This window comes from Orcinus orca, chromosome 2, assembly GCF_937001465.1.
Source record: "Orcinus orca chromosome 2, mOrcOrc1.1, whole genome shotgun sequence".
Lineage (NCBI taxonomy): Eukaryota > Metazoa > Chordata > Mammalia > Artiodactyla > Delphinidae > Orcinus > Orcinus orca.
In genome coordinates, this window is record NC_064560.1 from 12,492,366 (window position 1) to 12,517,356 (window position 24,991).

Genomic DNA, 24,991 nt, shown 5'->3' on the forward strand with positions numbered 1-24,991 from the left:
GAGAGGATAGCCTCCACCTCAGCGTAGTTAACTGTTCTGGGAGCTCCGTCATGCTGTTTGTTCATAATGCAATCCTGACCCCCCCTCCCGCTTTCCGTGGTGTCACTGTCAACACCTCTCTCCCCATCCCATCCTTGTGCAGAGGGTTTTCAGAGTCTGTGAGCTGGATGTTACATGGCGCGATGATGCATTTCATTTGTTAGTGGGAGCGCATTGTTCTTGCTGCTTATGATTTTTTTTTTTTTTTTTTTTTGGCCTCCCCACGAGGCAGGCGGGATCTTAGTTCCCCGACCAGGGATCGAACCTGTGCCCCCTGCAGTGGAAGCACAGAGTCCTAACCACTGGACCGCCGGGGAATTCCCATGATTTTTTAACAGCTTTTCTGAGGAATAATGAACATATCATACAAGCCCATTTAAAGTGTACAATTCAGTGGCTTTTCATATATTTAATATAGTCACTCTATACTATATCCATCGCCACAATCAACTTTTAACATTTTCGTTATCTTCCAGAGCAACTCAACACCCCTTAACTGTCACACCTCTCCCCAGCTCTAGGCAGCCACGAATCTGCTTTCTGTCTCTAGAGATCTGCCTAGTCTGGATATGCCGTACAACTGGAGTCATGCAGTATGTGGTCTGTGTGACTGGTTTCCTCCTCTTAGCTTAATGTTTGCAAGGTTCATCCATATTGTAGACGTATCAGTACTTTACTCCTTTTTAAAAAATTCGGAAGTACGTTATATAATTTATTTTTAACTTTTAAAAATTGAATTACAATATTACATTAGTTTCAGCTCTACAACGTAATGATTTGCTATTTTCATAGATGATACTCCATATAAAATGATTATAAAATATTATTATTCCTTTTTTTTTTCAAATAATACTCCATTATACAAATATATCGCATCAGTTGATGGACATTTGGGTTGTTTTCACAGTTTGGCTATTATGAATGATACTGCTGTGAACATTTGTGTACAAGTTTTTGTGTGGACGTATGTTTCTATTTCTCTTGGGTGTACACCTAGGAGCAGAATAAAGTAACTTTAAACTTTTGAGGAACTGCCAGACTGTTTTCCAAAGCGCCTGCACCATTTTCCGTTCCCACCAGCAGTGTGTGAGGGTTCCAGTTTCTCCACACCCTCGCCAATGCTTGTTATTATTTGTCTTTTTGATTATAGCCACCCTAGTGGGTGTGGAGTGCTGTCTCATGGGTTTGATTTGCATATTCCTGCTGGCTAATGGTGCTGAGCACTTTTCATGTGCTTGTTAGACATTCGTGTATCTTCTTTGGAGAAACTATTTAGATAGTTTGTCAATTAAAAAAATTGGGTTAATTGTCTTTTTATAACCAAGCTCTAATAGTTCTTTATATATTGTAGACACAAGTCCCTTATCAGATATATAATTTGCAAAATTTTTCTCCTGTGCATTTTCACTTTCTTGATGGTGTCCTTGGAAACACAAAAGTTTTAAATTTTGATGATGTCCAGTTTATCTATTCTTTCTTTTGTAGCTTGTGTTTCTGGTGTCATATCTAAGAAGTCATTTCCTAAGGTTATGAGTTTAAAAAATAAATCCTCATCTATCATCTAGTATATTTTTTCTCTTTTCTGTACTGGTGTCGTCCTCTAATTTCACGAGCAGATAACGTCTGTCCTTATGAAAGTGAGTAATAAAATGCTGACTGGCACAGGCCTGAGCACTGAGTGTGGTGGGCACAGCTAATTTCCTATCAAGTTTGCTTTTTTCCGTGGTAGTGAACTTGTCACCAAGTACATGGCTGCCCAGTGAGACCTCATTTTCCAGCAGTTACCTGTGTCTCTGTGACCAAGTTCTCTCCAAAGACAGGGCCAGTCCCAACTGCACAGAGGACCACAAGGCCCTTGGATGGAAGAGCCTGGGTCCCTGGATGACCACATGAAGAGAGCTGCCCGCTGGCCCAGAGCACTCACTCCAGGCTATTATATGAGGTAGAAATAAATATTTTGATCTTTAAGTCATTGAATTGCGGGGCCGGGGGGAGTCTTCTTGTTACAGCAGCTTAGACCTACCTAAGACATGAGGTAAGTTGCATGTTACTCCATTCAAGTTTTCCTTAACTGTGAATTAATTGGCACCCGTAGGGTATAGTCAGTGTGCAGGTACACATCTGCATAACCACCTCTAATTCCCGGGCCTAGTTCTTTATGGTAATGTGGCTGGAGTCCAGGTGGTGGCATCACCGTCCTGGGGTTCAAACCCCAGTCTCGGCTTATACCACTCATGACCTTGGGCAAGTTACTTAATCCTCGTCAATCTGAGGTCACTTTTCCCAACTTTAAAATGTAGGTGGTAGTAGTACCTGTTACCTGTTTCATGGGGCATTTCTGAGGATGAAATGAGCTCACACATATCTAGTGCTTAGAGAGAGGCTGGCACAGGGAAAGTCATTGCTTGCTCCTAGCTTTCATTATTTTACACCTTGTTCACGAGGATATCATTTATTCCATAAAAATTGATGAACTCCTGTGTGCCTTGCACTCTGCTGGGTTCCGGGGCTAAAATTTTCTCGAGAAAATCCAGACAAAATTCTTTCCTCAAAGCTTTGACAGTTTAATAAGGAATTCAGATTTTAAATAATTATATAATGGAATTGGAGCTATAATTTGTTACAAAGTGTGTGGGATCTCAGAAGGACCCACTAGCCCCTGGCTGTGCGTTAAAAAGGTTTAAGGGTGGGTACCAAGAAGGAGGGAGAGTTTTTTTTTTTTTTGGCTGCGTTGGGTCTTCGTTGCTGCACGCAGGCTTTCTCTAGTTGCGGTCAGTGGGGGCTGCTCTTTGTTGCAGCGCGCTGGCTTCTCACTGCAGTGGCTTAGTTGCTCCGCAGCATGTGGGATCCTCCTGGACCAGGGCTCGAACCTGTGTCCCCTGCATTGGCAGACGAATTCTTAACCACTGCGCCACCAGGGAAGTGGAAGGGGGGTAGTATTTTAAGAAGCTGGTTGAAATTCAGAGGCACCATTTTCCCAGCAGTTCCTGGCTACAGAATGCCTAGCCACGGCCAATACCAACGGGAGGATGCTGTTGACCTCGATGAACAGTCTCCTAGGTCTCAAGCAGAACAGAAGCAGGAAAGAAGTATTTGTCTAGGTGATTCTTAATGCAGAGCCAACCCCTATCACAGCATAAGAAGAAAAAAAACACTGTCAAGTCCCCTTTAAAACAGATGCTTAAAATATTAGTTGAAAATATATGAAAAGTGATCAGCTTAACCTGGTAATTGTTTATATTTATAAACCATTCTCCCATCCCCTAGCCCCCCAATATACCTGAGGATTTATTTCTCACTGTGCATCCAGTTAATGGTCTTCCTAAGGCAAGATTTCTCTAATTATTCTACTCCCTATTAAGAAGGCAGAGAATCTTCACATTGTTGAGTATGTCACCACAGCAGCATTACTTGTTTGTTTAAAGTCTGTGGGTAGCTAAGTAAGAAAATACAGAATATACAGTTCTGCTGCTATGATTACTTCTCATTTTTTTAACATCTTTATTGGGGTATAATTGCTTTACAATGGTGTGCCAGCTTCTGCTCCATAATAAAGTGAATCAGTTATACATATACATATGTTCCCATATCTCTTCCCTCTTGCGTCTCCCTCCCTCCCACCCTCCCTATCCCACCCCTCCTGGCGGTCACAAAGCACCGAGCTGATCTCCCTGTGCTATGCGGCTGCTTCCCACTAGCTATCTACCTTACATTTGGTAGTGTATATACTTCTCATTTTTAAAGGGGAAGGACGGTGGCCAAGAGGTATTCGGAAGCAGCTTCCCAAAGAGGAATCCCAACGGGCAGTGAATGGTTCTAAAGCAGTCATTTGGCTCCCTCTAGTGGACCTTTCCAGAATTACTCATTCCCCCACGTATAACCCGGTTACACACAACAAACACACTAGTTTGGACAATGGAAAGATGCAGTGCAACAGTCTACCAACCGAAACTCTCAGCTATATGCCAAGGGTGGGAGAATTGGCTAATGTCCTTAGGTCAGTCTAGCAAGAGGAAGAGCTTAATGGAAGAGAGAAAATTGATTCAACTCTATTCCATGCAAAAGAGACAGGGCGTTTTTGCAATATTGATATGTCAGTTTTCTAGTTACCAATCCCACCCACATCCTACTGCCTTAGTCTACAGCAAAAAGCCCATTCAGATTCAGTACATCTCAGGGTCTTGCCACCCTCAACCCTCTCCCCCCACAAAAAAGTGTTCAAGGGACTTGTAAAGGTGAGTGGTGCCCTCTATTGGCTCAGAGAAGTCCTACATGTGAGATTTTTTTTTTTCTTCATTTGGAAAAATCAGAATCTGTGCCTACACAGAGCTGTTTCTGAGCCTTTTAGAGTTCCAGGGGAACCCCCCCTCCATATTAGTTGTACCTTTATAAATAGGTTGATAAAAGATATTTAATGATAAAAATCAATGAAGTTCATGCACAATTTGCATTCTGTTCATCGTGTGTGCGTGCATGTGTGGTTTCTGAACTTCAGCCGGTCAGTGGGATATAGATCACAGGGGTCCAGAGAGCCTGACCCCTGGAGGACAAAAGCGGGTCAGGTGAGACACCGCTCACTACCTGGGCATTTCCTTCCACCTGTGGGTCCCCTGAACTCCCTCTTCAGCCCCCAGGACTGGGGGCCATTTCCCGCCCACTTTTCTATGATGCTATATTGTTAGATGGGACCATTGTGCCTGGAGCCCGTTGTGATGGCCGTGTCATGGGATGCTGGGGAAGGGGCATTTGTCCTTGGCCACATCTAGCTGTCCACAGACCTTGGCTTCAGTCCACTGACCCAGAGCAAACCGGAGGCTAGGTGTTCTCATATCAGCCCCACACGTATCTCCTCTCACCTGACTGCAGGGGAGGAGGGTTCACATCATCTCCAGGCAACCTCATGGGTGACCTTACAAATGCAGCTAGCTCTGGCTTAATTCAGCCATTCAGTTTTTAAAAAATGTGTTTAAAAAAAAATGGGTTTGACGTACCTACCATGCACGAGGGCCTGGATGCTGTGGCAGTTGAAAAGTCAGTAGAACACTGTCCTTGCTCTCACGGAGTTTCCTTTCTAGAAGACAGGTGGTGTATTCAAGGAGAAATCTAGTGACTAACACAAGCAAACCTGGAATATGGCACTCACCGTCTTGTTGTATTGAAATCATCTGTTTAAATGCCTGTTTTTTTTTTTTTTTTTTAAAGAGGATGTTGGGGCTAGGAGTTTATTAATTAATTTATTTTTGCTGTGTTGGGTCTTCGTTTCTGTGTGAGGGCTTTCTCTAGTTGTGGCAAGCGGGGGCCACTCTTCATCGCGGTGCGCGGGCCTCTCACTGTCGCGGCCTCTCTTGTTGCGGAGCACAGGCTCCAGACACGCAGGCTCAGTAGTTGTGGCTCACGGGCCTAGTTGCTCCGGGGCATGTGGGATCCTCCCAGACCAGGGCTCGAACCCGTGTCCCCTGCATTAGCAGGCAGACTCTCAACCGCTGCACCACCAGGGAAGCTCCTAAATGCCTGTTTCTTAAATGAAAGAGACCTAGTGCTTCCTTTTTCCCTCCCTCCCTCCCTTCCCTTCTTTCTTATCCACCAGGCACAAGGCCAGGAACACTGTAATGATCAGAGCAAATGCAAGTAGAGTGGGCTGGTTAGGGGAAGACTAGCTCACATATGCTGGTGGGGGAGGTGGGAGGTGGTGCCTCCCCTTCCAACGGGTGTTTAGCTGTGACAATGGGTGTCATACTCAGCACTGTACAACCATCTAACTGGGACTCCCCCCTCCCCACAATCAGGCCACAAACAGCCAATCCAGGCTTCTCTGCTGCCATCCTTTCCCTTATTCTTTCTGGTTCCACCCAGTCCCATCCAGCCCATCGATAGTTCTCGTCTTGCCTTTCTTACGTTGATTCCAGTTTGCCACTGTCATGAATATGGCGCTGCTGTGGCCTTTCTTGTATGTGCCTGTCGGTGCAGGCAGAGACGACTTGGTTAGCTATTTACCGGGAGTGGACCTGGTAGGGGGTAGGAGGTGGGTGTGCTCAGCTGTAGTGGACGCTACCTGTTCTGGTGACCTTGGCTGCTGAGACGATTTCCCCCCGCTTTATCGTATGTGTTTTGTGGGCCATGAATTCGGGCAGGTGGGGAGGTGACTAAGGTCACTGAGGGTCGGCGTCACGTGGTCTGGGGGCTCCCCCTCATGGCTAGTGCACGTTGGGACAGCTGTGAGGCTGGGACCGTTGGGTTCCTCAGAGAGGCCTCTCCCCACCTGGCAATCTTGGGGCTGGCGGCGGGGGAGCGACTGTCGACGTGGCAGCCGCCCTTCCCCTCCCCTCCCCCGACCCCGGAGTGAGTGGTCAAGACCCAGGCAGAAATCTGCCAGCTGCTTCTGGTGGAAGTTACAAGTTGCAAGTCACGTTTTGGGCATCACCTCTGCCACCTAAGTCCCTGTGTCCCTGCGGCTCAGATACCCGGGATGGAGGGTGAGCCCTCGCCCCCGCCGTCCGCCACATCCACGGGGGAAGGAGCAGAGGGCTTGTGGCTCCTGTGATTTACCGCACAGCCTGACACTTTCTTTTTATAAATTTATTTATTTATTTATTTTTGGCTGCGTTGGGTCTTCATCGCTGCATGTGGGCTTTCTCTAGTTGCGGCGAGCGGGGGCTACTCTTCGTTGCGGAGCACGGGCACGTGAGCTTCAGTAGTTGTGGCTCACGGGCTCACTAGTTGTGGTTCATGGGCTCACTAGTTGTGGCTCAGTAGTTGTTGCTCCGCGGCATGTGGGATCTTCCCGGACCAGGGTTCGAACCCGTGTCCCCTGCATTGGCAGGAGGATTCTTAACCACTGTGCCACCAGGGAAGCCCCCTGATACTTTCTTAAAGTGGTCTTGGGAGGTCTCTGGGAGTTCGAAGGCAGCCAGGGAGTGGGGGAGAAGCCCTTCCTGACGCTGACGCTGGGGGACAGAACGACCTCTGCTCCAGCCCCTTGAGGCTGGGCGTCCTGTGACTTGCGCTGCTGATGTCCCCACGCCGGCCGTGGGCCAGCAGCTGTGTTCTGTCAGGGCCCCTCTGCGACTTTTTACGAGCTGACTGGTTTTGATGTCCCCAACTCCCTGTTGCTGCTTCCTGTGTTAGGGTCTTATCTTTCAAGTGGCCCAGGAATCCAGCATCTGGCTGGGATCACAGTGATGGGGCCCAGCCGGGATGATCACTGAGACGGGGGCAAATCTGGTGCTGATGAAAACAGCCTTCTTGCCTCTGCCGGGCTGGCGCTGACATTTCTGCTGCGGCAGTAGTTTCACTGCCATGATCTTCACTGGAAGATCAATCTGGGATGTTTGATCCAGGATACATAACTGACCAGGGACGCTGGGGCCTTGCTTGCCTCCTATCATTGGAATGCTCCTTGTTTTCAGGCCTCTTCATGGACAGGGTTAGGAAATTATTATTTTTTTAAGATAAAATGAGTTTTATATGATTACATACTTGAATTTCCAACTCAAATCGAAAACTATAGGCTTTTTATGTCACCTTATCTATCATCCATTGGTTTCTCCTTTCTTCCACACCGAAAATCCCAGTTCCCAATGACACTAACGTAATTGCTCATCTGCCAACACTATGATACGAAAATAGCTTAATTTTTTCTTCGGCAGTTCTTTTTGTCCTAGGTAATAGCCCATTATGGAGAGACAGTCAGATTACCATGTTTTAAAATTACAATTGTTCCTCTCCCTATGGCAATGCCACTAACATGATAGAGATTTAGGTTCATTGTTTCACTTTATTCTTATTTGGGGACTGATTTTTTAAATTTAATTTTGTTTCATAGTTATGGAAAAATTTTCATGGTTTCTGACACAAATCTACAAAGGAAAGTTTATTTGGAGAAGTTGCCATCTTTGGTAGATGAAAGTAACCTACTATACACAGCCCTCCCCACTGTTACACAGCCTGGAGGTCATTTCATGCTGGCAGTGGAGACAGGCTTCATTCCTGTCTTTAATTGGACAGTACTCCTCGTGTGGCTGCATCATAGCTCATTCAACCGTCACCTGACTGATGTGCACTTAGATTGTTTCCAGTCTTTTGCTTTTACAAATGGCGCTGCAGTGAAAATCCTTGTACATTCTCTTTTTCTTATTTTTGCCAATACAGCCTTAGGGTCAATTCCTAGAAGTCAGATTGCTGGGTCAAAGGATAAATGTACGTTTTCTGGTAGATATCACCAAATTGCCCCTTATGGGGTTGTGCTGTTTTGTATTCCCCAACTGTTTCTCCACAGTCTCACCCACAGAGTATGTTACTGCATTTTTGGACTTTGCCAATCTCAGAGGTGAGAAATACTATCTCAGTGAAGTTGCTAATTTGCTAATGTCATTTTTTTTTTTACCACTGAAATTAGAATAAAGAGGTAAGAAATGTTTCGTCTAGATAATATTCTCTTTAGTTTAGCATTATAGTCATCACAGGTACGAGGGCTACATCCAGGCTTCACTAGCCTGTGGCTACAATATTAAGTCTCATTAACTTTTAATGAGGTTCCCTAAATATAGCTTAAAAGGGACATAGCTATCCTTATGTCTCCCAGTTGTTCTGGGGAGTCTCCAAAGGGGACCTTGAAGGCAGCCACCAACCAGCCTCTTTGCTGCAGTCACCAAGCTGGCTGCTGGCCTGCTCCCTCCCCTGCTATGCAGCTCCTGCCGGTGCAGGGTCCTGGGGTGCGATGATGCATCAGTGGTGGCTGCTGTGAGGACACCAGCGCTGACCACTTCCCCTCCCCCACCCCCGCCTGACCACGAGACAGTGCTAGGACACCGGAAGAGGCTGGTGGAAGGGCTGCCCCCAACACTGTGCTGGACTATCTCCTGACTCCTCCCCTAATTTCTACTATTCTCCTAAAGTATCTCCGGAAGACCTCAGTCTGCTTTTGGCCGCTGATTCTTGTCCAGAATCTTATAGAGATTTTCACGAAAAGGGATCCTTCCTTGGATGGTTCAAACTCCATCCAAGAGGACTTCCTCTACTCTATAACGCAAACGCATACGTGCATATGGATGACGCAAGCAGATACGGAAACATGGGTTAGGGCATCATCTCCATTCACAGCAACTGGTCAGCCCCAAACGTCCTGTCCCACAGGCACCTCCACGCATCTCACGAGCACATGGCAGAATACACAAGTAGCTGGCTCTGGCTTGTAACAGGAAGGCAGGAATTACTGATGGAAAACCAACTTACATCAGTTTAAAAGGCAAAACAACTGACAAAGTGGACAAAATTACTGGAAAGTACATTTAAATACAGATCACTCTGAAGTGCACCAACATTAACAATTACGATTACTAGTGATTCAGGGCTTCCCTGGTGGTGCAGTGGTTGAGAGTCCGCCTGCCGATGCAGGGGACACGGGTTCGTGCCCCGGTCCGAGAGGATCCCACGTGCCGCGAAGCGGCTGGGCCCGTGAGCCATGGCCGCTGAGCCTGCGCGTCCGGAGCCTGTGCTCCGCAACGGGAGAGGCCACAACAGTGAGAGGCCCGCGTACCGAAAAAAAAAAAAAAATAAGAGAATACTAGCGATTCAAAAGTTTCGTTTTGATCAATATTCTTTCGGAGATTTACTTAGAACCAGAGAGGAAATTTTAAATTCATGGAAAACACTGTTAAGCAAGCAGAATTAGGAAAAACATGCCACACTTGGGAAACAATTTTCTTAAAAAATACATGAAATTCACAGGACTCGTAAACATTATGAATCTCAACCAAACACTCCTACATTTTTCAGAAACAAATCACGGTAAGTGAAAAAAATGCTTAAAGGCTCATAAAGGGTTGCTAGAATTTTTTTGTTTGCATTTAATATTTACTGCTGTTTTTTTTTTTGTTGTTGTTGTTAATCGTTTATTTATCATGAGAAACTATTCCTTAGTCCAGATATTAGTAGTTCATAGTTCAGGAACACAGGTAAGTGACAAACTTCCATGGAACTCAACCCAAAGAAATTCTTTATATTCCAAAATCACTTTGCGCTCTGAAAGATACCAGCCTTCCTCATCTCCTCAGAATCTTTTACGGAATCATAATTTCTGTAGAAATCTGCATATGTCTTCTTTCTTGGTTCAGCCCCAGCAAACTTATAGAAAGCTGCAACTCCCAAGGAGACAACGAATGCTCCAATAATATGAAATTGCAGACGCTTGGCCAGAAGGCCACGCATCTGAGGTTTTGTCAAAGAACCGGAAGCCATGGTAGTTCTTCTCCTTGACAGCTCAACAACGACGTCCTTGGAGAAATCTGCTGGTTTTTTTTCTTTTACTATTTTTACTGCTCCATCTTCTACAATTGGTTATTCGGCGTCCTAAGCTATCATGTATTTGGTTTTAGGTCGGAGCCACTTTTGTTAAGTGCAGACCACTGAGGGGGTCCCTGGGTTCCTGGTGGCTTCCTGTCTATGGCAAAACAATGTGACTTTTTGTGCAGACATTCTGGAAGCATCGCTGAACTGAGACTGAACCATGGTCTAGATTTCACTGAATCCACTGAAGTCATTTTGGAGGTGGTTTGGTCACCATGTCACCACGCGTCATGGTGACAGGGGCCCCTCAGGCTGCCCTTGCCCATCCCACCTGCTTGTGGATTGCCCGAGGGTCTCTGGCCCGGGAAGGACACCCCAGGGAGCAGCTCTGCCCCTGCAGTCATTCCCATCCTGGAACCTCGCTTTAGCCTAGGATCTGGGGATGACACGTGTCTTAGGCTCAGTGGAAATGGTCACCCCAGGGCCTCTCAAAGGGGCTCATCCTTCCACTCCTGGCTCAGACCCCGGGCCCAGGTGAGGTAGGCTGCACTCCCGCTGAGGATGTTTCTTCTCCATTGCACCTCATCTTGGTGACTCTCCTCAGTGCCTACCCCCTGTGCAGGTCACCCTGCCCCTTGCGGTTTTTGTCCCCCTCTTCTTACATCGTTTGGGGCACCCATAGGGACAAGGATGAGGCCAGAGAGGCACCTAGATGTGAAATTTCAGCATCGGCTGCCTCTTGGGGTCTGCGGGTGAGTGTCTCCTGGCTAGTGTGGGCCCTCTCCCACCTCGTACAGCCTTGGCCGTGCTGCAGGTCTCGGCCCCAATCCACAGTGTTCGGGCTCCGGGGAGATGGGTGGGTCTGAGACGATGCAGGATGGCCACCCACTTAACGTGGAACGCTGCTGAAGACGGAGCACAGTTTTTGCAGCTCTCAGAGACTCCTGGTCCTGACTGTGGCCTTGAAAAGTCCTCAAGTCCATTCCTCTGCCTGAAATCAGGATTGTACCTGAACTGTTGTACAAATTTAACATCGTAGAGAAGCCACCTAACCCAATTTCCACCCGTGAAGACCGCCTGGGGAAGAGGCTGGCGTGAGGACTCAGGAACCTCGGGTGTCGCTATCGGCACAAGCTACTTCAGTCTCTCTGGGATTCAGTCTGTTTAACGGTAAAATGCACAGGGGTTGGACCCGGCGCCTTTTCATTCTCTTCTCTCTGTGGCATTTTATGGTGTTTGGAGTCTGTTACTCTGGGAACAGTCAGTCCTGATAATAGGATGTTATCTGTAGGCAAAGCTCATTGAAGGCTGTGGCCGGCGTCCAGGGAGAGCACAGGTGTCCCGGGCTCTCCGCCAGCACTCGCCCCGGCAGTTGGTTTCTTATCATTAGTCCCCGGCAATGGAGATTGGAGGGGAGTGCTGGTGACCCCCAGAAGCACGCCAGGTATAGGCATCAAGTCCAGTTCTCAAGTCAACGACGCACTAAGAGATTCAGGAACACCAAGAGCTTCCTCAACACTTGAGATGCCTCCAGCGACTCCAAGAGCTGGCAATCGGTGAAGATGGTGATCCCCAGCGAAGCAGTGCCCGGGGCTGAACTCAATCTAGCAGCGGTGCTTATGGAGTGATGTGTAGAATATAGATGCTTTTAATTGCTAATTGTTCTTGAGACGCCTACCAAGGTTTTTTGTTTTTTTTTTTAATGTGGCCTAAATGTTCTCCTCACAGGCACAGTGAAGGAATTACAGTTTATTCACAGGATGACACTTTGCTGATTGAAGTACAAAGAAGGGTAATCAAGGTTAGTTTTGTTTTTTTCATCCGGCTTTTAACATTTACAAAGAAAATGATTTCAAGGGGTACACGCTAGAAAGAAACAAGCTCTAAACAGTTACCAATCAGTCAAATACTCGGATTACTAAGAATATCACGCTCCACCCTCATCTTACCACCCCTCCCCCATAATCAGCATCTAAATGCAACAGGAATTACTCTTTTGTTCATGACTCTCAGGGGAGACCCCAGGACCCTGGCTTGGGTAACTTCATTGAGACAAACGTCCCTCCCTGACCCAGGCAGGGAGGCAGCCTTGCAGGATGCCCCCAGTTCAGATGAAATGAGCAGAAGTCTCTTTGTCTCCCATCCCTGTTCCCCAGAACTAGACTCGGGGGCCCCTCTAGAGTGAGTTTTAATATGGGAGAAAGGTCAGCAAGTATGAGGACAGGAAATTGGACCGATGTGGACGGCAAGCCTGCAGAATACCGGTTCTTTGATGAATTCCTCTCTTGCTGGTGTATTGAGAAAATGGCCTTTTCTTGGAGTCCTGAGGCTCCAGTGATGTCTCACGGGGCACCTTACAATGTCAGTGGGTTGACAGACCTGGGAAACTCAAGGTCACTGGTGATATAATGTGTTCAGATTGTCCTTGCATCATGGGGGATGGATAATGCTGTTTACGGCCTATGCCAGGGCAGAATCAAGCCATGATAACCCTTGAGAAACATCCTTGGGCTATTCCTAAGGACAGGCTTTCTTAAACCCCTCAGAGCAACGGTGAGCTCCAACATACAGGAAGAAGCCCTCCAGAGTCATCAACCAGCCTTTAGACTGAGGTCTATACCTTTTTAAGGCATGAGTGCCTATAGGTCACATTTTTTTTGAATTGATAGTTCAATTTTATTTATTTATTTATATTTTTGGCTGTGTTGGGTCTTCATTTCTGTGCGAGGGCTCTCTGTAGTTGCGGCGAGCGGGGGCTACTCTTCATTGCGGTGGGCGGGCCTCTCACTGTCGTGGCCTCTCTTGTTGTGGAGCACAGGCTGCAGACACGCAGGCTCAGTAGTTGTGGCTCACGGGCCCAGTTGCTCCGTGGCATGTGGGATCTTCCCAGAACAGGGCTCGAACCCATGTCCTCTGCATTGGCAGGCAGATTCTCAACCACTGCGCCACCAGGGAAGCCCTATGGGTCATATTTTAAACTCAGTTTTTTAGCCAAGCCTAACTTCATGATTCAGAACAAGATGTGTACACAGGTGGCAATGTGACCTGTCTGCTCCACCCTTTCCTAAGTCCAATTCTAGCCAACGGAACTATTAAGATCCTTCCATCGCTCCAAAGAAAACCATGGTTCAGAGGAACATACATGAACCAAGAAGAAAGTCAGAGAGCAGCAAGGAGGAGCTACAAAAAGCAGCCCTGCATCCTCCGCTTTGCTGCTGTTTTGTTTTTTATTCTAATTACTTGTTTCCAAATGTAACTAACCTCTGCCATTTTCCCTGGGATGGAGTCATGCTTCTGGTTCACTGTCTTGGTTGGGGTGCGCTGGGGGGCACAGTTTGAGGCTTCTGCTTGAACCTTTGTATCACGATTGTCCTTGCTCCACAGATGGGGTCCTGCCGGCTGGGAGGTATATGCGTCCTAAGTCCTCGGGGGCCGGCTAACTGACCTATGGGCTCAGTGATCCCCTGGTGAATGAATCTGGGCCAGGCCCACGTGCTCTGTGTATCCCCACTGTGACCACGGTGCTTTTGGGGTCCCTGGAATCAGTGACAGCTCAGATCCCGTATCCAACAGACCTCAAAGTTCGAGGTTTTCTTCTCTCCAGTGTACAGTGACTACAGCACAGGGCTCTGTGTCCCTTTGGGGAAAGATTAGGGGAATTAGTACCACCTTAAAGACTTAAAGGATACGGGGTGGCGTCCCCAGTTCAGCTCCACTTAACACACCATATTGGAAAGAACAGACAGCCACTGTATATTCAGACCCTATGTCATTCTTCTTTGGTTCCTCTTCCGCCACACAGGTCTCCTCAGTTTCTAAAGAACACCCCTCCACGTAACCTTTACAGTGTGCATTTCCTGCTGTCTGGAATAGCTTCCCTCATCTCCAGTTCTTTCCATGGTACCTTCTTAGTGAGGCATCCCTGATCACCCTATCTAGAACTGTAACCCACCCAACGTGTCCTATCCTCTTTCCAGGCTTAATTTTTCTCCATAGCACTTAGCACCACCTGAAATTTTATTGTATTTATTAATTGATTCTGTTGCCAGTCTCCCCTACTAGAATGGATGCTCCAAATGAGGACAGGGCTGAGATACCGTGCTGTTGACGGCTGGGTCTCTGGTACCTAGGAAAGAGCCCAGCATAGGGCAGGTACCCCTTAAATATTTGTTAAATAAATGACTGAATGGATGAGTGATGTTGGCTTAACCCCCCTCCACCCCCAGGCGACCCAGCCTTTTCTGAATGCTTCCTGTCTCACTTTCTATTAGAGTCCCACCTCCACTGCCCACAACATGCCTTGACCATTTCTCTTAGGTCCTGCAGGCCAAGCAATGTAATTGGAAACAGGAGTGTTTCATGCAGGTTCTATTTTTGTTTTGTCTTGAACTGGAGTGACCTCCAAAGAATCTTAATTTTTCATACTGCCCAAAGTAAAAGCTGAATGATTTTTTTTTTTTTTTTTTTGTGGTACACGGGCCTCTCACTGCTGTGGCCTCTCCCGTTGCGGAGCACAGGCTCCGGACACGCAGGCTCAGCGGCCATGGCTCACGGGCCCAGCCGCTCCGCGGCATGTGGGATCTTCCCGGACCGGGGCACAAACCCGTGTCCCCTGCATCAGCAGGCGGACTCTCAACCACTGCGCCACCAGGGAAGCCCCGAATGATTCTTTTAATATACCAATGAAATTATTTTGTTAGAAATTTGCTTAATGTTTTCACATCTATTTTCTTGGGTGAAACTGGTTTATAGATCTCCTTCTTTTGTGTTATCCTCTACCTTGGATGGGATTTGATGTTCATTGTTACGTTATTTTACCAACTATTAAATTGACTTTCTCTCCCCCTTCCCTCATCCCACCAACCCAGGAACTATGTCATGGCACAGGAATTACTGGAGATTTGAAAGAACTCGCTCATGAAACTCTCCAGGCCCAGAGTCATTTTTGCAGGTAACTATGAATAATTTCTAGTCCTCTATGCACATTAGTCTATTTGGGTATTACAGATTTTACTATAGTAATTTTGATCACTTAATATTTTCTGCAAAAATCATACACTTCTCCCATCTTTTTCAGTTGAGCTCTATAAGGGCATGTGTTAACAATTTTTAAATTTCCTGTATCTGTTTTTATACCCTGCATTTCATATCTAAGTTTAGTTCAGATATTCTTTTCTTCTAGATTAACTACTAGAAGTTTGTTTTATACTGTTGTTTTTCAGAGACCCATTTCTTTGATGTTTTACTCTTACTATATTTCTCTCCTAATTCATTAATGTCTCCTTTTAATTTGCCATTTCTTTATTCTATTTTCCTGAAGATCACCTTATTCTTTTTTTCTAACTTCTTTAAATGAATCATTAACTTCCTTTATTTTCTCTTATAAATAAAAAAAGCATTTAAGGCTATGAATATAGTATTAAAAACACCCTATAATTTTTTGTATGTAGTGTTACTTCCTAAAAGTCATATGATAAAGAACTTGTCTGCTCTTTGTCCTGGGTTCCTGGGATGGAGCCTCTAAACCATTGGAAATTCCCGAGGGATGTCTGAGTCTTTGTTATTCATAGACTGGACTATACCTGAGTTTATACTGAGGAGGTGACTCAGGTGGGAGCTGCTCTTGCTGGAAAGACCAACCATGTGACTAGAGGATTTCAGCTTTGAGCCACGAGGTATCAGCCAGCCCAACCTCCTGACCTCCAGGTAGGGAAGGGGGAATAGAGATTGAGTTCAATCACGTGAGCAATGCAATCAATCATGCTAGGTAGTGAAACCCCAATAAAAACCCTGAATGCTGAGGCTTGGGTGAGCCTCCTGGTGGCTGTGCCGGGACGGTGGTGCATCCTGGCTCCACAAGGAGAGGGCGCCAAAGCTCTGTGTTGGGACCTCACCCTATGTGTCTCTTCACTGACTGGTCTTGATTTGTATCGTTTAGAGTAAAACTGTAATAATAAGCATAGCACTTTCCTGAGTTCTGTGAGTCATTCTAGTGAATTCCTGAAGCTGAGGGGGTCGTAAGAGCGCCCCTGGATTGTAGCCAGTTGGTCAGAGGTGGCCTAGGGACCCTCAAAATGTGCCTGGCATCTGACACGAGGGCAGTCTTGCTGGGGATCGTGCCCCAAACCTGTGGAGAGGGTGCAACTCTGGATGGTTTGTGTCAGAACTGCACTGCAGCACTGCAGTCTATATGTTATTTAATATTTTATTTTTTAACACAAGTATATAATTCAATCTCTTTACTATAGTCATTTGAAATTCCTTCTAGATCTTAAGATATAATTCAAAACAATTATGGGGTGTTTTGTTTTTTGCTTGCTGTTGTGAACAAAGAGAAGCAGAGGTGCTCCAATCCACCCATACATAATCCAGTGATCACTTCATCAGTCATAACTCTCTGTAGTTATTCAAACAAGTCACGGTTTCAACTTCTTTCTGACTATATCTCCTTTATTTTTCACACTGTGTGTATGTGTGCTGATTTGATGGTAGGCATGAGGTTCCTGGATATGAGGTTAATCTATAAGGTTGTTAATTCAATAAAAAATGATTGAGGTTCTCTCCTGTGGCCAAAGAAGGACATGCCTGGAGAGCAGATGAAAACCATTTTCTATTAAATGGCTATTATTCCTCTGCATGCATTACTCGGTGCTTCAGTGTGAGAACGCTCACACGGTACTTGGTTGGAGTGAGTGGCAGAGGCCTCCAGAAAGCAGGGTAGACTAGTGCAGCAATCGATGCTTCTGTTTTTTAGGAAAGGTCCTTCTTAAAAGAAAATACGGTCAGAGTGGAAATGTAACAGATGTGGCAAACACACCTGAAATTAGGCAAATCACCTTGAGAAAGAATGCTCCAAAGGTAGGCAATGAATGGGGTGAAGAATCCTGTCTGATTAGTCATTATTTTCTGAATGGGTCTTTCCCACCCTCTTAGTCTGGGAGATTATATCTGAGATGCTATGAGAACCCAGGAGCCTGAATCATAGTCGCTGACAATTAGAGCAACTTCAATTTCTTTAGCTGTGAGAGGTGCAAAGAAAAAGAAAAGGAGCAGAGACAAGCAGAGTGGGCCCTCTGAAATAGAAAAACAAAAATGGAAATCAACATCTAATATCAAGGAAAAATGGCCACCATATAAATATACAACTATTCTTCCTGGAATTCTTTCTTTTCTAGAATAAATACAATTCCTCAAACTGTTATACAGGGATTAAAAAATAAAATATTAGAACCCAACTGACAGGCTAATGAAACTGGCACCAGGGATTCATTTTTTAACCCACACCGTAACATCCAGCAAATGGAATCTGTGGTCCTTAATAATGGTTTATATTTTTTATAATATGATAATAACCAGCTGTTAATGGTGATTTACATTTTTGCAACATGATCTCACCTGGCTGTAATATAATGAATATATTTTAAAACGCACAAAAGTTTAGGAGCCAGAATACAGCCCGTAAGTTGTATTCATAGCCAGTATCCAGCACAAAATATCTTGATTCATCACATACCACAAGAGGAGTTAAAAGGCCTTTGGCTGGAACCTCCTTCTTCCAGTAATTCACCAAAATTATAGGCACAAGAGAAAGAGAAGAGGAACCTGTTATATGTTCTCTAGGCCTTTAGAAAGCCTGGGGTTGTTACTTTGGCCACATACATGCCAATTTGCCAGAAAGGTGATACTGCAGATGTCGATGGAAGGGCACGGTTAAAAACACACGGCCCACCACTGCTCCCATCGGCATGCCTTTGGTGTCGTTGAAAACCAACAAGGGCAAGATTTTTGCCAAGAGAATCAATGTACATTCTGAGCACATTAAGCACTCCCAGACCTGAGATAGCTTTCCGAAACACGTGAAGCAGAATGACCAGAAAAAGAAGGAAGATAAAGACAAAGGCACCTGCATTCAACTGAAGCCCAGCCTGCTCCACCCAGAGAAGCCCACTTTATGAGAACCAGCAGAAAGGCGTCTGAGCTGCTGGAACCTATTCCCTAGGAATTTATGAGAAAAAAATTAAAAAAGGCTATTAGGTATCAAGGAAATCACAATATAAATTCCTCTGTTAAAGACCACCTGTTACATATTTCTGTGTTCTATAAGACCAATATATACATCTGAAATGTGAAATGCTTCAAATACAAAGCACGGATGACTGTGCTTCTGCAGAAAACAACCAGAAAACTGAACATAATACACACAGCAACTACCTGAAAGTACTGGAGAGTAAAAAGAAGCAAATGACCTCCAGTGAAGAATGCAAGCTCTGCTTGAAGAAGGCACAAGGGAGCCACAGCAGCTGGTCTCATCTGCCCAGATTTTAGCCTGGGGCTAAGAGAAGCCTGCGGTGCACTCAGGGGCGGTGGCAGGGTCGGGGTGGGCGGTGTCATGGCAATACTAGAAAATATGTTGATAGTATATCGTATAAATGTGATAATGAAAATACACATATCAAAATTTGTGAGATGTAGGCAAAACAGAGTATACAGGAAAATTTAGAATTTTAAATGCCTATGTGGGAAAAGAAAAAAAGGTGTAAAACTCAATGATCTAAGCTTCTACTTTAAGAAACTACAAAAAGAATAAATTATACCCAAAGCAAACAAAAGGAAGAATAAAGAGTAGAAATCAATAAAACTGAAAACAGAAAATAACAGAGAAAATCAGTAAACCCAAAACCTACCCTTTGAAATAAATCCAAGAAAATTAAAAAACTTCTAGCTAGAGTGATCAAGAAAACGGAAGACACAAATTCCCAGTATTAGGAATGAAAGAAGGAGCCTCACCACATGCCCTTCAGACACTAAAAGGATAATAAGAGACTATTATGAACAATCTAATGCCTACAAGTGTGACAATCTAGATGAAATAAACACATTCCTTAAAAGAAACAATTTACCAAAACTGGCTTAAGAAAACTTGACAGACCTATATAAATTAAGGAACTTGAATCCACAATTAAGAACCTCCCCACATAGAAAACTTCAGATCCAGATGGCTTCACTGGTAAATTCCATCAAACATTTAAGGAAGAAATAATACCAGTCTGAAAATGACTTTTTCAGAAAATAGAAGAGGGAGCATTTCCCAGCTCATTTTATGATGCTAACATTACCTTGATTACAAAATCAAAGACATCACAAGGGAAATGCGGAGCAATATCACTCATGAACAGAGATGCAAAAATTCTCAACAAAATATTAGAAAATAAAACCCAACAGGATTCAAAAAGGATACTACTATACATCATGTTCAAGTAAGGTTCATCTCAGAACGCAAGGTTGGTTTAACATTAGAAAATCAACCAATGTAATTCACCACATTAATAAAATATAGGAGAACCACATAATTATTTCAATAGATGCAGAAAAAAATCTGATAAAAATCAATACTCATGATAAAATCTCTCAGCAACTAGGAATAGGAGACTTCCTCATCTGATTAATGTCATCTATGAAAAATCTACAGCTAACATTATATTCAATGGTGAAGGATTTCATGTTTTCTATCTAAAATTAGAAACAAGGCAAAGCAAAGATACCCACTCTCACTATGTTGATTTAACTTTGTACTGTAAGGCCCAGGTAGTGAATAAAGCCGGAAAAAGAAATAAAAGGCAGATTGGAAAGGAAGAAGTAAAACTGTCTTGTTTGTTGACAATATGATTGTGAATGCAGAAAACTCTAGGGAATTCAGAGAAAAGCTAAGAAAGTCAATTTAGCAAGGTTGCAGTATACAAGGTCAAAACACAAAAGCTAATTGTATTTCTATATAACACCAAGAAACAATTTAAACAACTCAATTTATAATAGCATTAAGAAAATTAAAATACTTTGGGATAAATTTAACAAAATAAGAATCACACACTTAAAGCTAAAAAATATTTAAAGAAAAATTAAAGAAGACTTAAATAAATGGAGGGATATACCAGGCTCATGGATTGGGGGACCAAACATTATTATGATGTCAATCTCCCCTAACTGATCTAATATAATTCAAGATAATTTAAAAATTTATATGGAAATGCAAAAGAACCAGCACAGCCAAAACAATTTTGAAGAAGAACAAAGCTGGAAACCCATATTGATCTGATTTTACGACTTGCTATAAAGCAATTATTAATCAACATAATGCCATAAGGATAGACATATCAATGGAACAGAGGGTCCAGAAATAGACCCACACTTATATGGTAAATTAATTTTTGTAAAAATGTCAAGGACGTTCAAGAAAGTCTTCAACAAATGGTGCTGGGGCAACTGGCCATCTGTAGGGGAAAAAAGAGGAAGTGTTGACAAGGATGTGGAGCAACTGGATGTTCGTTTGTTGCTGTTGGGAATACAAAATAGAACAGCCACTTTGGAAAACATACACAGTACCTTATGAAGTTAAATATATATTTCACTCCCAGAGAAATCAAAACGTAAGTCTACACAACAGTGTGTATGTAAATGTTCATAGCAGCACTATTTGTAACAGCCAAAAGTGGAAGCAACCCAAAAGTCTGTTAGTTGGTGAATAGATAAATTGTTTACCCATGGATAGACTATGGTATACTGCTCAGCAACAAAAAGGAACAAATCACAATATAACATGGATGAATCTTAAAACTGTTAGGCCAAGTGAAACGCTTCAAATACAAACGGCTGCATGCTATATATTTCCATTTATATAGAAGGCTAGACAAGGCAATGCTCTAGTGACAGAAATACCAGTAGTTGGCTGGGGTCAGGGTGGGGGAGGGATTAATTCATTTTAGGGTAAGGGAATTGTTCTGTATCTTGATTGTGGTAGAGGTTACATGATTGTTTGAAATTATTAACATTCAGCAAATTTTTCACTTAAAGTAACTGTATGTAAATAATTTAAAATGTAGGAGTTCTTGATTCTGATTGTGGGTCACAGACATTATAATAATGAAAGGAGGACTGGCCGTGTTGTCTAGAGACCTGTGTTGTAGGCTTGACTTGGCTTTTTAAGCATTATCTGATTTGGAATAATTCACTCAACCTTCCTGAGCTTCCACTCCAAATACAAAATAGCAAAAAAAACATACTGTCTTTGTCTTCCTCACAGGGACATTTGTGAGGGCAAAGTTAAAAGCCTTCGGATACTAAAACCGTGAGCTATTATCCAGGAGCAATGGATAGCTAGCAGCATACCAGCACTCCCATCCAGGACAACGAGAGCTAGGCAAAATACAGAAATTATTTATTAATTTATAAATATGTGTTACATTTATTAATTTATAAATTATTAAGTAATTACAAATTATTATCTCTGTAGACAACAGAAAGGATCTGAGGTAACAAGAAATAAAGGGGCTAAGGTTCCTGTACTAGTTTTCTGTTGCTGCTGTGAACAACCAACCACAAACTGGGTGGCTTAAGACAACACATTTATTACCTTGCGGTCACATGGAAGTCTGAAAAGAGTCTCACTGGGATAAAGAAGATGTCGGCAGGGCTGTGTTCCTTTCTGAGGCTCTAGGGGAGAATCCATTTTCTTGCCTTTTCCAGCTCCTAGAAGCTATTCACATTCTTGGGCTCATGGTCCTACCTACTTCCATCTTCAAAGCCAGCAATGTGGCATCTCTCCGACCCTTCTTCCATCATCACATCTCTCCCTGACCCCAGCCAGGAAAGGTTTTCTTCTAAAGACTCATGTGATTAGAATGGACCCATCCAGAGAATCCAGGATAATCTATCTCCCTGTATCAAGGTCTTTAATTCATTCACATCTGCAAAGACCCTTTTACCATGAAAGTAATGTATTCACAGGTCTGGGGATTAGGATATGGACATCTCTGGGGAGCCATTATTCTGTCTGCCACAACTCCAGAGAGGGAAGAACCCCACAGAGCTCCTTTTATCCTGGGATCATTTGCCAATTCTAAACTCTGCCAAGAGCCTGAGAATTTAGGCTTTGTACCCACAAAGGGCATCTACTAGGGGACACAGAAATGAGCAGAGCATTTATAACAGAGACTTGGGGACCCTAAGTAAATGGCTAGTTTTCATCTCAGCACATTAGATGAATATGGGATCTGTGTAGGTCAGGGTGCTAAAACCCTAAGTGGAAAGCCTCTGAAATGCAGAGCACTGTTTTTCATCAGTTTTGTGAGCAGAGATTAAAAGTTCAAACTGTTTCAGGAGGAAAGGCCTCATAGAATTTTCTTTTTGCCTGTTGAAGACGGAGAACTTTAACAGAGAACTGGAATCCATAAAAAAGAATCAAATGGTTATTTTAGGACTACAAAAGTACAACACTTAAAATTAAGAATGCATAAGATGTGTTTAACAGCAGACTAGACAAGCAAAAGGATAAGGCTAGTAAATTAGAGAAGAGGTTGACAGAAAATATCCACATAGAAATACAGATATTTAAAAGAACGGGAAGATACAGAAAAGAGCCTTAGAGATACGTGGGATGCAATTAATGGTCTAAAATTTGTGTAATTCAAAAGGGGAGAGTCTAGGGAGAAAAAGAAAGAGGTAATAACAAAACTGATGAAAGTATCAACCTAAGATTCAAAGAGCTCTGTGAACCCCAAGCACAATAAATACAAAGACAACCACACCAGGGCACATTACAAACTGCTGAAAATCAAATAAAAAGAGAAAATCATAAAAACAGTTGTGGGGGAGGGGAACACATTACCTTCAGAGGAGCAACAATTGCACTGACAGCTGATTTCTCAGGAGAAACTATAGAAGCCATAAGACAATTGAATGAAACTGTAAAATGTCCAAATAAAATTTCTCCAAATTAGAATTCTACGTCCAGGGAAAAGGAGTCTTCAAAAATAAAAGGAGACCCAAAGGTATACATTAAATATGTGCAATTTTTAAATATATCAATTGTACCTCAATAAAGCTTAAAAAAAATGAAAGGCGAATAAATACATTTTCTTACCAATAGAAACTGAGAAGATTCACCATGAGAAATCATGCACTAAAAGCAAAAGAGTTCTTCAAGCAGAAGAAAAAAAATCCCGCAAGGAAACATGGGATTTCAGGAAGAAATAAAGAGCAAAAGAAACAGCAAATATGTAGGTAAAGATAAATGAATATCAACATATACACTAACAATGATTTGTGGGGTTTATATGTGTATAAAATTAAATTAAATACATGACAATAGTAACACAAAATATGGGAGAATGTTAATGAAGTTAAAGTGTTCTAAGGTTAACATTCTTGGAAAAGTAGAAAAAATTAATAATTTTAGTATGACTGTAATAAGTTAAGGATGGATGTTGTGATTTCCAGGGTAAGCACTAGAAGAAGAGTTCATAATGCATAACTCAGTAATAAAAATAGAATACTTAAGTCTCCTTTCTGTCCATAAAGTCTCAAAGAAAATGATTTAAACACTTTCAGTAACAAATTATTCAAGACTCTCAACGTGTAAAAAAAACACTTGAGTTGCTATCAGCATTGGTGTAACCAAACACCTACTACCACATGACCTAATTATTTTTTGGCATTTGATTTAGTCATTTTTATAAAAGAGCAAATTCACAGACTTAGACAAAAAGCAAACAGATTTTAGTAAATATTTTATTTGAACTAAATTAAAGTTTAACTTTGTAGCCACTTGTATTCATCATCACTGAAATCTAGCAAACTCCCATCGAAACTTAAGTTGCCCGTAGAGAAGCTGGAACTGGAAAGTTCAAGACAGTCTAAAGTTTTGAAAAAAATATCGTGCGTCCCGTGGATCCCCCAAAGCACAGCTCATCCACAACCCTCCTCCTCGTTGCTTCTTTCCACGCTGGGACTGTGAATTAGTCTAACCCCATATTTTCTTTCCTCTTTTCACTCGATCTCTCACCTATATATGTCCATGAAGAACTTAACTGCAATGGAACGTTCAGGGTGGTTTCGTAGGAATTCTTTGGTTTGTCCATCAGCCTCCAAATGTCCCCAAAGAGTCATGCCCTCTGGTCCAAGCAAAGCCCACCGAAGTCGATTTAATGGAAATGGTTGCCCCTCTGTCATTTTGTGAAATTCCAATCAAAGCCAGAGCCAGGGTTGGCTGACTCCAGGGAGTAAGTTAGAGAAGGTGTGACTTGCTTGGTGATAGCAGCAAACTTAGCCTGGTTTAGTAGGTGATAAAACTAGCTACTCACATAAATTATGAAAATTGAGTTTGGAAATGAGGGAGTGGCGAGGGAAGGGGACTCTTGGAGGTAGTCAGTGCTTGCTTGGTTTGAACTTGAGTGCCACACTGTTGATGCAGAACCTCTGACCAGTAGGCCCAGGTCCATCAGGAAACACATGGCCAAGGTGAGCTTCGCACTGCAAGGAGAGAAGCCTCTGTCATTCCTCAACTGGGACAAGGCTCTTTATGTAAAACCAGACACATGAATCCCGCATGGCCGCCCCACTCGAGTTTTTGACACTGGTGTGGGGAAAAAGTTGATTATACCAGAATTTGATTAAGAAATGAAAGGATGCAGAGCACAGTAGTGGTGAATATCTCTCTCCTTTATCAGTGAGAATGTGAGCAAGTGATTAAACTTTGGCCTTGATTTACTCATCTATAAAATGGGGATGATAATTATACCTACGTAATAGAGATGTTGTGATGATTCACTGATACGAAACATTTAAAGCACTAACAGTTCCTGGGTGAGTACTCGGTAATCTTGTAGCCAGTGTA

The 24,991-nt window shown here is 43.4% G+C and overlaps 1 protein-coding gene across 2 annotated transcripts in view; it reads right to left on the reverse strand.

The window, feature by feature from the left end:
- Window positions 1–2,634: 2,634 nt before the first annotated feature.
- The window catches only part of MSRB2 (methionine sulfoxide reductase B2), a 43,900-nt gene continuing 21,543 nt past the window's right edge, over window positions 2,635–24,991 (reverse strand). Inside the window, exon 2 of one of the 2 annotated variants that reach the window (XM_049705371.1) lies at window positions 2,635–2,918. In XM_049705371.1, coding sequence (XP_049561328.1) covers window positions 2,720–2,918 — 199 coding nt within the window. In that variant the 3' untranslated portion in view covers window positions 2,635–2,719. Of the gene's footprint in view, window positions 2,919–23,868; window positions 24,628–24,991 lie in introns of those variants that run through there. The other variant, XM_004280950.4, reaches the window with a different exon arrangement.